We start from the raw sequence: 12,457 nt of genomic DNA, 5'->3' as shown, positions 1-12,457 counted from the left end.
CCCCCAGCATCCCTCCTACCCCCCAGCATCCCTCCTTCCCCCCCCCAGCATCCCTCCTACCCCCCCCAGCATTGCTCCCCAAGTCCCTCTTCAGCATCCCCTCCAAACCCCTCACCCCACAGCAACCTCCCCAGAGTTGCCCCCCCCAAATCTCCCCCCCAGCACCCCTCCAAAGTCCCCCACCCACAGCATCCCTCCCAGTCCCTCCCCCAAGCCCCCACCCCACAGCATCCCTCCCGAATCCCCCTGCAACAACCCCCCAAACCTCCTCAGCAACCCCCAAATCCATCCAGCACCCCCAAACCCCCCCCCAGAATATAGGGCCAGAGAAGGATGGGGAGAAAAGGCACAGGGCTGGGGGGGGGGGGGGGTGGGGGGGGGGGGGGGGGGGGGGGGGGGGGGGGGGGGGATTGGAGAGACCCCCAGCTTTACTGTGGGGACAAGAGGGCTGTTTGTGTGTGTCCCCCCCCGCTTCTTCCAGACAAAGAAAATCCGAAACAGCCACAGCGCCGAGATACATCGCACCCCCCCCTCAAGCTCGGGGCCCCCAGGATGCTCGGGGACACCCCCATAGCTCTCACCGGCTTCGGGGGGGGGGGAGCATGCAGGGACCGGGGGGGGACAGTCGGGTGTTGGGGGTGGGGAAGGCAGGCAGGGATGGGGGGGGCAGGGACCGGGGGGGGACACAGAGGGGTATTGGGGGTGGGAAGGCGGGGGGGGGGGCATGCAGGGACCCGGGGGGGGGGACACAGACGGGTATTGGGGTGGGGAAGGCAGGCGGGGGGGGGGGGGCAGGCAGGTAGGGACCTGGAGGGGGGGGGGGAGGCAGGCAGGGACGCAGGGATGGGGGAGGCAGGCGGGGATGGGGGAAACAGAGGGGGGGGGCTGGAGGGGGGGGGACAAGGACCTGTCGGGGGGGGGAAAGGCAGGCACGGGACCGAGGCGGGAGGGAGGCAGGGAGGGATGGGGGGGGGACAGATAGGGAGCGGGGGGGAGGATAGCAGGCAGGGAGCGTGGGGGTGCAGGCAGGGATGGGGGGATACGGGCAGGGACGGGGGGTGCGGGCAGGGAGCGGGGGGTGGTGCGGGCAGGGACGGGGGGTGCGGGCAGGGAGCGGGGGGGTGCGGGCAGGGAGCGGGGGGATACGGGCAGGGACGGGGGGGGATACGGGCAGGGGACGGGGGGATGCGGGCAGGGACGGGGGGATGCGGGCAGGGACGGGGGGGGATACGGCAGGGACGGGGGGATGCGGGCAGGGACGGGGGGTTACGGGCGGGGAGCGGGGGGTGCGGGCAGGGACGGTGGGGGATACGGGCAGGGAGCGGGTGGGGATACGGGCAGGGACGGGGGGTGCGGGCAGGGCCCTGCTGCGGGAGGCGGGCAGGGGAGGGGGCAGGCGGGCGGGCAGGGCCGCCCCCGGCCCCACGTGGCTCGGGGGACACGCCGGGTTTATAAGGCGTCCCCGACCGCCGGGCGGGTGCGGGAGGCGGCGGCGGAGGCTCTGGCCGGGAGCGGGACTCGAACCCGCGGCGCTCGGATGCGCCCGGCGGCTACGGCGGGGCCAGGGCCGCCCGCGGGCCATGGAGCTGCCCACGGAGCTGCCCACGGAGCTGCCCACGGCTGCCGGTACCACCTGGGGCAACGGCACCGCCTGGCCCCCCCTTCTCGGCCATGGGGCCAACGAGACGGGGCCGCAGCGGGCCAAGAACGCCACCTCCATCCTCATCGCCATCGTCATCACCGCGCTCTACTCCGTGGTGTGCGTGGTGGGGCTGCTGGGCAACGTCCTGGTCATGTACGGCATCGTCAGGTGAGAGCGGGGCGCCCCGGCGGCACCCCACGCCGGCCTGGGTGCTGGGGTGTGAAAAAGGGGGTGTCTGGGGGTGAGCGGGTGTGAGAGATGGGCGTGCAGCGGGGGTAAGCGTGCGCCGGGGCGAGTGTGCATCACGTCTGAGACGGCAGCCGGAGCCAGCGTGCGCCGGTGATGAGTGTGCACCATGTGCGAGATGCGAGCCGGTGGGAGAAGCGAGTGTGCCCCGGGACTGGGTGTGCACCAGGGGTGGGTGTGCACCAGGGGTGGGTGTGCACTGGGTGCAAGACAGCGGCAGGAGTGAGGGTGGGTGTGCACCAGGCGCTTGTGAGCACTGGTTAGCACAGGTAGCACCGAGATGGGTGTAGCTGGTGGGTGTGACGTGCGTGTGAACAGCGTGTGTGCACAAATGTGTGTGGAGGATGTCCGGATGCTGTGCGAGAGGAAAAAGCAAAGACTGCGTGTGTATGGAGCAGCATGGGGTGGGGGGGGGGGGGCAGGAGCCGGTGTTTTGGGGGGGGAAGCTGGGGGACACACCCCGACCCCGGCAGCCGCATGTTCCTCACCTCTGCATGGGGAGTGGGAGGAAGAGGAGCTGCAGGGCTGGTCACGCCGCGGTTTGGGAGAAGCGAGAGGCTGGCGAGGTATTTATTTCCCACACACAAATGCCACCACTAACAGCTGCCCTGTTCGCAGGGAGGCTCCCGAGTCCCCCGCGCACCCACCCCGCAGCTGGGGGAGAGGGGCTGGTGGGCTCCCACCGGCACCTACCCCACTCCATCACCGGGACCGGAGATGCTCAGAGCACGAATTACCCACCCCAGCCCATTCCCAGCTCCACCGCGAGCTCGTGTTCATGCCGTCGGCACCTCCCGCAGCTGCCTGACTCCTGCTTTTCTCTAACAAAGAGCAGGAGCCCGCATCGCCCAGCCCCAGCTCGCACCACGGCTGAGCTGTCCCCTGCCCCTCCCAGCACGAGGTACCAGGTCCAGTGGCAGAGAGACCCACTCGCGCCCCGGGGGACCCTGAACCCCGCTTTGGCCCCATCCAGCATTGCAGTGGGAAAGCAGGCGCCGGGGCAGGTCCTCGGCTGGTGGAGGCACCTCTGCCGAGGCTTTCCCTGGGCAGAGAGAGGGGTCTGACGGGTCTCTGCACCCCAGGACAAGCAACAGGACCCCAATGCCCCCGTTTCAGTAGATGGGGCACGGCGAGACGCTGCTGTATCCAGCCCTGCGCTTCTGCCAGGGTGCAGAATTTCCCGCCCATACGAACCACCTCTTTGTCCGAGACGCTGGTTGATCCTCTCTGGGTAAGATGGGTTAAACATGGCCAAGGCTGCAGTTAATACTGGACAATAAAGCCAAGTCTTGCAGACCACAGGACCACCGCCGGCACCGGGGGGCTGGCAGAGCCCTCCATGGCCCCAGGTCCCACCGGCAGCGGAGGACGGGGCCGGATGGCAGCGGAGGCAGGAGCTGTGCTCACCGTCACACCGCTGTCGGCGACGGCGCAGAGACTTCACCACCTCCAGCCTGGCTGGAGGGAGCGGAGGTCTCGCTGGGTGCCTGGGCTTCACAGCACCCCCTCCCACACCGGAGGGGGCTTGTCTGGCGGGGCGGGGGGCAGGACTCATGGGGTTAGTCCCAACTCCCATCGCCCCAAGGGTTGCTGTAACCCCAGCCGGGGCCAAAACCCTGGGGCCAAACCAGACCTTGTAGCTTGATTTAGGCAAACCCCCCAAATCCCCATTTTTTTACCATTTCCATTCCCCCCCCGCAGCACTTTCAGTCCATAGCCATCGTTTCAGGAGGTCAGCATGGCCCGGCACTGCCTGCTCATAAAATAAATGCGGTGACTCACTGGGAGGAAGGAAGGAAACCAGCCTGAAACGTGCCCACGAGCAGTGCCGGGCTGCCCATCACCCTTGCGCCTGGCTCCCCACTCTTTGGGTAACTCTGCCCTGTATTTTTAACCACCTGAGAGGGTGAGCAGATGGGTAGCGGAACGGGGGTGTCACTCACTGAACCTACCCGAGACCAGACGGGATTTTTCATCAACTCGAAGCAGCTTTAAAAAATCAGCCCTAGACTGAAAAAGCAAATTAAGGTAATTGTTGCAGAGACATACGCCACGTACGGTGTCACGGTGAAGGATGAGTGTTATTAGACCCCCTCCGGCTGGTTCTGCTCTTAGAGAAGAGGGAAGGCATTTTAAAGAGAAGGTTTTAATGTGCAAACAACATCCTCCCTATTTAACTTGCTAAGTAACCTAATGCTACCCATGCTTTAGAAAGCCTGACCCTACAGCATCCACAGATCCCATCACCGTGGTTTCTAGCCCCCTCATCTTCCCACCCACCAGCTGATGCTGGAATTGAACACATCTCCCAAGGAATGAATAATTGCCGTGCTCCGAGCCCTGGGACAGGGGCTGCGGACACGCACAGAGCCCCCCGGGAGTTTCACAGGGGTTCCCTGGCAGAGTTGCCCCACGTCGGCAGGGTTTAGTCCGGGACTAGTTAGGCTTTACTGGGGGAAACCTGTGTCCGTGCAGGATAGGGCTGTGACACGGGATCGGCTAGGGTTCGCACCTCGCTGATGGGGAGATGCCGGGCATTGCCTTGTGGCCTTGGGGACATCTCCCGGTGTCACCTCCCGCTGCCCTTGGGCCCGCGCAGAGTGCCCGGGCAGCCTGCAAGCACGGCTGGAGCGCATCCTGCGGGGCTCGGGGACCTCGGGGTCCCTGGGGATGCAGCGCCGAGGATGCTGCGGAGCCCGTGCATGCCGGGGAGCAGTTACACGCAGGACCCTGTTCCACGGCCCCCACCTGAGCTCCCCGAACGGGCACCCGGCACCCCAGAGAGCGCCGACAGCCGAAACCCAAAGCGCTCCTTACCCAGAGCAGCCAAAACCCAACCGCGCGCCCGGAGGGAGCTCAGCCTCCCCAGCACCCTCCGACAGCAGCGCGGCCGACCGCTTGGATGCCAACCGGCGCTGCAATTATCGCCGCCTTGTCAGACGCTTTTAAAAATACCCCTGAAAGCAATTTGCAGCTGCGAGCTCAGGCTTGCGAGTGCCCACGTCCCCGCAGAGCCCATCAACCCCCCGCCAGCTCCCGCACAGGCTGCGAGGGCATGCCTTTGCCAGGCGCCGGATTTGTTAAGCCAGGCTCTTTTAAGGCGGTGGCTTTTAGCAGCTCCAGGAGTTTTGCAAGTGGTTTCTTTCGCTTATTTACTTTCCGAGAGGTTTGGAGAGCTAAGGGGTCCCTACCTGGGAGTCCAGACGCCGGCATCGCGGCTGGAACGCGGAGCCGCCCTACGTTCGCTCCATCCCCTCCAGCCTCATCTCTCCGTCAACACCTTCCAGATTGTTTCGTTCAAGTGCGTAACTTCCCAATCAAGGCACTGGCTTAATTGCGATGGGTTTGGCAGCCCGGGGAGCTCCATCAGCAGAAGCAGCCGGTTCGCTCTGCTGCGGGGGATAAACCTCTTTCCTGGAGCGGTGGCTTCGTTTGCAGCTCTGGTGGGGGGGGTGTCACCACGATGGACCCCCCCCACACCCCGTGCAGTGGGTTTGACCCTCAGCCCAATCCTGGAGGAGGTTGAATCCTGCCTCAAAACCCCAGCTCCGGGGGCTAAATTGTCATCCCCATCATCCCAGTCATCCCCATCATCCCAGTCATCCCCATCGCCGCTTTGCTCTCACCAGCACAGCCCCGTCGTGCCCGGGGAGGGGGCTACAGTCCCGGCCCCCCCGGCCCCCCGGCCCCGGCACATCTGGCAGGGGCTTGGGAAAGTGCTTACCCAGCACGGCCGAGGGCGCTCGGCAGAGCACGGCGTGAATAACTGATTTTTTTCCACTTTACTCGAAAAGCAGAGCTCAAAGAAGTGTGACTCTGCCTGAAACGGCAATTTTTTTAATCTAGGTGAGGCAAAACCTGACAATAACACAAATTTGCAGGTTTTTGTTTAACCTGGAATGAAACTTTTGTAAGAGATGCATTCGCAAAAGAGCTTGGAAAATAACACTAAAGAGAACTGAAAAGGGCGTTTCAAGGAAAAGACAGTTTTTAATGCCATATTTAAAATTAAAAAAAAAAAGTCCAACTCAAATATTTCCACCCTTGGGCAAGGGACTGCCATTTCCAGCCAACGCGAACGAGAAGGGAATGTCGCTGGGGCCGGGAGCCGGACTGAGCTGCTCTTTTCTCCCAGAGGGAAAAGGTTTTGGCAGCCTTCATCTCTCGGCTCTACTGACAGCGTAACCCCATGGGTCTCTGCCCCCACCGGCACGTTCTGACCCTGCTGAGATGGAGAAAAGGATAAACCGAAGGGAATTGATATTACCATCGAGCCCAGGAACCTCTTTCCTACACCAACCCGCTCTCCTGGTCTTCAGCCGGGGCGGCAGAGCAGCAACCATCTGAGATTGGAGCTACTCAGTGCCCTCACCCCAATTTATTCTGTGTACCCCATCACAGGACGGGGTTATTCGATGAACTGTGCCAATATCGTTTCATCTGGTTGTCTCCCCCCATGCACCAAGGGCCGAATCCAGCCCCCCTCCGCCTAGGAACAAACCCCACTCCGGGGATGCTACAGGCAGGTTTAGCCGTGCGCGGAGATGCTTGCGGAGATGCTTTTGTTAATTAATTAGGGTGCATCTAAATGAGCTCGGGGCTGCGGAGGATGCTCTGAGCAACGGGGACTTGCTGGAAGGGAGCGCATGGGGAGGGTTCGAGCCGCTGGCGTAGCCCTGACCTCAGCCTAGCAAAAAACCCGGGGGTGACCGCAGAGCCCCCACCCCAACCCAACCTCGATGTGTTGCCCTTCGGGGATGCCCCGACAGCAGAGATGAGCATCCGTTTCAAACCAACCGCCCCATTCAAAGCATCACCTCGAGCAAGACCTGCAGGGCAGGATGCTCCGAGGACATGCACCCATCCCCAAACGATGCCTCAGCCCTTCAGGAAGGGTTTTGGCACTCAGGAATGGGCGTATCTCTTACCGTGATGTGACAAAGACCAGAGCCGGCGTGCCAGCCATGGGCGGCTGCAGCCCTGGCCGAATTGCCCCGGGGGAAGCGGCACCATGCCCCCCGAGCCACGTGCCGTGGCCGAGGCAGCCAGGCTTCCCCAAAGGCTCCGGAGCTCCGGCCTGGCTAATTGGGCTGCTTCCAGATGGCCTGTTTCCGGGGGTAATCGATCCAATTTCTGCAAGTAAACTCGACAGGGAAGCAAGCTAGATAATCACGATTTACTGGGTGGAAAATCAGATAAAGGAGGTTTGGGGAGGTAAAGGACATTGTGCAACTGATTCAGGGAAATGGAGTAAATTGATTTAATTGGAGAAGTAAATTCTCCGAAAATTTCTTCAGATTTCCTTTGAATAAAGGCAGCCACGGGAATGAGTGTCACCTCCCTGGACAGGTATGGGGTAACCACTTTGGCAGGGTCTAAGCCATGTTCTGCAGGTGCTGGATAAGGTCCCACGAGTGAGTGCAACCCCATGCTCAGGCACCGGGACTTCAACACACAGTAACACCATGCACAAACACAAGTACTTTCTCAACATGCTCCCTGGTCCATCCAGAAAGGTGCTGAGCACATCAGTGCTGCAGAAGTGCACGTCACAAGCACGTACCTTTGCCCACCAAGGGTGATGGCACCTTGCGAGCAGCCGGGGAAAGTCAGGCTGTGCCGCCTCCTCCTCATGTTGAGTGTGCGCACACATACGTGGGCATGGTAAGCCAGCCCTGACCGTCCGTAACGGCTCCCTTCTCTGCCACCCCCAGGTACACCAAGATGAAGACAGCCACCAACATCTACATCTTCAACCTGGCCCTGGCAGACGCGCTGGCCACCAGCACGCTGCCCTTCCAGAGTGCCAAGTACCTGATGGAGACCTGGCCCTTCGGAGAGCTGCTCTGCAAAGTCGTGCTCTCCATTGACTACTACAACATGTTCACCAGTATCTTCACCCTCACCATGATGAGCGTGGACCGCTACGTCGCCGTGTGCCACCCGGTTAAGGCCCTGGACTTCCGCACGCCGGCCAAGGCCAAGATCATCAATGTCTGCATCTGGGTGCTCTCCTCCCTCATCGGGGTGCCCATCATGGCCATGGCGGTCACCAAGTCAAAAGGCAAGTGGCTTCTGCAGAAAGGTCCCCTCCTGTCCCATCCGTCCGTCCCGGGGCTGAGCTGGCAAACCCAAACCTGGTCCTGTAGCAGGTTTGAGGTCAGTGATGGGCACCCCTCCATGGGACCGTAAGCATGCCCTGCCATGGAAAAAGCATCACGGTGTCATTTTCCATCTTGGCTGCACAGGTCGGAAACCGTCCCAGAAATTGTCCTCCCCCTTCCCCATCTCCAGTCCAACCAGCGCCTCTCTCCAGCTCCTGGGGGGCAAATCAGGTGCCTGAGAACACTCCCAGTGGTATTGCAAAGTCCCCAACTGGCCCACACTAAGATCCACAGCTCCTGCCTGAGGACGCCAGCCCTCGGCTGCTAGGAAAGCTCTGGGCGCCTTGAGGAAGTGGACAGGTTTCAGTGGAAGGTGTCACAGGGACATGTCCACCACGGGGGTTGGGAGGAGACAGCGTGGGGATGGCCCAGGAGGCTCTGCAGAGAACAAGTCCCCGGGTCACTGCACCCACTACATCCCATCAGCACCCCAGGGGCAGGGGGTTGGTGGGACAAAGCTCCTGGGGAATCTCTGCAAAGAGCTGGCAGGTGGGCGTGCATCTCCTTGTGTTTTTAACAAGCATGGACGTGTCCAGCCATGACCAAGCAGAAAGCAGACAGTATTCATAGCAGACTCTCCACCCACTCCCTCTTTGATCGTCCTCTTTCCCGCAGACGGAATGGTGCTGTGCACGCTCCAGTTTCCCGATCCTCCCATCTACTGGGACACCGTGACCAAGATCTGCGTCTTCATCTTCGCCTTCATGGTCCCCATCTTGGTCATCACCATCTGCTACGGGCTGATGATCCTTCGCCTGAAGAGCGTTCGCCTCCTCTCGGGCTCCAAGGAGAAAGACCGCAACCTGCGGCGCATCACGCGCATGGTGCTGGTGGTGGTGGCAGCCTTCATCATCTGTTGGACGCCCATCCACATCTTCGTCATCGTCTGGACGTTGGTGGACATAGACAAGAAGAACCCCTACGTGGTGGCCAGCCTGCATTTCTGCATCGCCCTGGGTTACACCAACAGCAGCCTCAACCCCGTCCTTTACGCTTTCCTGGACGAAAATTTCAAGAGGTGTTTCCGAGAATTTTGCCTGCCTTTCCAAGCCCGTGCGGACCAGAACAGCTTCTCCCGTGCCAGAAACACCACGCGGGAGCGCGTCTCCACCTGCACCCCTTCCGAAGCCCGCAACAAGCCAGCATGACTAGACGTGGGCAGCCTCCACCGGGGCTGCCGGGGCCACGGCGGGGACGACCTGCGCTCGGAAGTGACCCAGGTCACCACCACGGAGCTCTAGCAGAGCGGTGGCCCGGGCGCTGCTCGATATCGCCGCTGGGTTTATGTTCAGACTGAAAGCAAGTGACTGCAAAGACTTTTTTCATCCTGGAGAACCCAGGATGGGGGAATTGAGACTCACCAAGCAATGTAGGGAGAGGACCAAAATAAGAGGCAACCTGGGCAAAGCTGCTCTGCTGCTGCTCCCACCGCGGCCGGGGAGAGCCGGCAGCCCCATACACCCAACAAGGGCTGTCACACGCGGCTGTTGGCAAAGCCCGAGCATCCTGGGACACCATGATTGCAACGACCACGTGCTTCTCCTCCTGCACGGGCTAACGCCGGCATCGCAGTCCGAGGCAAGAGCGGAAACGCTCCCATGGCAGAAGGGGACCATGCTGGATGGTGATGCCACGTCATGGGGCCTCACTCCATCCCCTTCTGAGCTGTGTCCAAAAAATGGCCAGAGATGGGAAAAGAAAACGATGCCGCTTCAGAGACAGCGTTATCAAAGAGCTCCATAGTAAAAATTTCACTGGAGTCCTTCAAACTGGGACTGGCCCCAGAGGACAACTTTCTGCTGTTAATGTCATCACTGTATTATTTAGAGACCTCTGACTGTAGCCAGGGCAGCCCTGGACATGGATGTGATGCTCGGAATACGGATACAGCCAGGGAACGGGCAGGGGACGGAGCAGGGCACGTCCCAAGCTCACCCCGTGTCCACATGACGATCCAAATTCCCCCAGCATCCATCAGGGTGATGGGGAGCCGCTCCTCACCCATCTGCCTCCTAAGACATTAAGCCCAAGGAAGATCTCATTAAGGGAGCAATTTGTGGGGACTTGAGGAGTTTCTCGCAGTGCTAAAGCAATTAGGATGGACTAACGGGCGGTGCTGCGAGGGCTCTCCCTCCCCGGCCCGTGGGGTGAGGGATGAGCAACCGCGCTGCCCAGATTTCCTTTAGCAAAGCCAAGAAGGACAGGACTTATTTTTTCTTTTTTTTTTTAGTAGAAGATGGGAAAAATACCACCATCATTTCATCATTCCCCAGGCAAGGACAGAGGTCATGCAAGCACTGAGAAAGGACCCACAGCCCGCGAGAGGCAGAGATTTGGGATTTCATGCTCGGCGCTCAGCTGGACGGAGCAGCCATCCCTCCGAGGAAGCGGCCGCGCTCCAAGGCAGCGCATCCTGCAGCAGCCACCGGCCAGGGACCTCTGGACCAAATTATCCGCCGCTAAACGATGACCGATGGGTCCTCCCGGCCTTCCGCTCCCCGACCCCCCCCGCCAGCCCCACATAGGCTGTGAGCAGCGTCTGGGAGCCGTGACTTTCCCTTCCTCTCACCTTCCCACCGCCGCAGCTGCGGTCGGGAGGTCAAACGGGCCGAGGAGGAGGAGGAGGAGGAGGAGGCGGCTCAGAGGGAGCGGTAATAGCATTTAGCGGACAAATTGATGCAGCTGGAGGAAGCAGGCGAGCGCCCGGCTGCACCTGGGGCTCGTGGGCTGGATGGAGAGCCTGGATTGCGTCTCTGGTTTTTCCAGTTGCATCAATTTAGCCAAATAAAGGTCATTACCTCTCCTTACCAGCCCTACCTTTCTCTGGAGCCTGTGGAAATTGCAGCCTCCCCGTTAGGAAGGCAGAGCTGACGAGGCAGCCGAAACCAATTTCTCCTTCAAAAGAACCAAATAGGATGAAATTGCCCATTTGGATCTCAAATCAATCGCTGCTGAAGCGCGTGAGAGATCCTCCTCATCTGCCCGCACCGTGTCCCCCCACCCTGAGCAAAAGCCTCTCGCTCGGCGTTGCGCCAGCCTGGACATCTCCAGCCCCCACCCAGGGCTCCTCGGGATCCCTTTGCAGGCACGGATGGAGTCCTGGACCACCGGCAGAGCCACGCTCGGTCTGCTCATCCCCTGCTGCCGCAAGCCCGGCTGTTCACGGAGCATCGGGTGCGGGAGGGTGAGCAGGATCAGCTCCGGGGCAGGAATTGAGGGAGAACCACCCCCGGGTCCCTCGAGGCTGAGCTTCAGCTCTGTGAGAAGAGAGATGAAGGTGTCCAGGAGTTGGAGACCACCCTTCAGCTCTCCACCTCCACCCAAACCCTCAGTGCCATGTGGTGGGAAAGGCTCTTGGTTTGGAGCCGGTTCACGGCGAGGTCCCGGCAGGGGTGGGATGTCTCACGCGGTGGACCAGGAAATCTTGGGTTTCACCCCAGACTTCAGCATGAAGCTGAATTCCAGCTTGATATCTCAATTTGGGGGGGGTAACCCCAAAAATGTGATGACCCAAAATCATTGATCTTTTTAACCCACCTTAGCCAGTGCCTCAGTGTCCCCTAGAAATACCGACCCCGTGATCGAGGCTGGTAAAGGCACAAAGGAGAGCGGCGTTTCCAACCGCAGCGGCGGTGGCTGCCGAGAGCACAGCGAAGAAACTGGGGGACGCAGGGGAGGTGAACCCCATCACCTGGGGATGGGGCATCTCTGCCCCAGCGCAGCCCCTCCGAGGACACGCCATCGTGTCGGGGGGGACCAAGCCACGAGTGCCGGGGGGTGCGGGTTGGCTCGGGACTCCGCGGGCAGCTCAGCCACCCCAATTCCCATCCCCACGGGGCCTTAGTTCCGTCTGCCAAATTCCCAGCCTGCTGGGAGAGGTGCCTGCAATGGCTTTAAAGCAGGTTAAAAGGCTTCAAATCATGATTTTTTAAACACAGCCACGCTCGGGCAGAGCTGGGAGCCCAGGACGCAGCAAGGATCGTGGCTTTCCTTAGCTTAGGTTTTGCTGAATAATACAAAAAAGAAAAAAAAAGAATATTCCTGGGGAAAAGGGGACGCTGATGGCAAACGCCGCACCGGAGCCCTTCCAATGACACGGACCTGGAGCATCACCTGCCTACAGCAGCGTCCCGGCAGGCACCCGAGAGCAGATCCAGCTTCTCCCCGCAACAGCACCCACCCAAAAACCAGCTCCACCAGCCCCTTTTTCCGGCTGGGAAACTGGGGTCGAATCCTGACCCAGGGAAACAGCGCTGGGAGCTTCTATCTGCTCATGCAGAGCCATGCCGCGGCTGGGATGCTCGGAGGGCACTCCCTGTATACTTTTATATATATATATATATGTACACCTCTGTCTACAGCTGTATGAAATTCAAGTGACCCCAGTCGCCCCATCGCACCCCCC

The 12,457-nt window shown here is 60.9% G+C and overlaps 1 protein-coding gene across 2 annotated transcripts; it reads left to right on the top strand.

Annotated features, from left to right (window-relative positions):
* Positions 1-783: 783 nt before the first annotated feature.
* On the top strand, positions 784-9,200 carry OPRD1 (opioid receptor delta 1). 2 transcript variants are annotated; one of them, XM_059830734.1, is made up of 4 exons: positions 784-793; positions 1,714-1,810; positions 7,603-7,952; positions 8,668-9,200. In XM_059830734.1, exons 2-4 carry the CDS (start codon positions 1,794-1,796, stop codon positions 9,198-9,200), a joined length of 900 nt encoding a protein of 299 aa, XP_059686717.1. In that variant the 5' UTR covers positions 784-793; positions 1,714-1,793. The 2 variants fall into 2 exon arrangements, with proteins under 2 accessions (XP_059686717.1, XP_059686718.1); XM_059830735.1 differs by lacking the exon at positions 784-793 and having other exon boundaries at positions 1,764-1,795.
* Positions 9,201-12,457: the final 3,257 nt, after the last annotated feature.

Source organism: Gavia stellata, chromosome 29 (genome assembly GCF_030936135.1).
Source record: "Gavia stellata isolate bGavSte3 chromosome 29, bGavSte3.hap2, whole genome shotgun sequence".
Classification (NCBI taxonomy): Eukaryota; Metazoa; Chordata; class Aves; order Gaviiformes; family Gaviidae; genus Gavia; species Gavia stellata.
The sequence above is the reverse complement of the archived record's forward strand: the minus strand, read 5'-3'. Positions and strand labels throughout refer to the sequence as shown.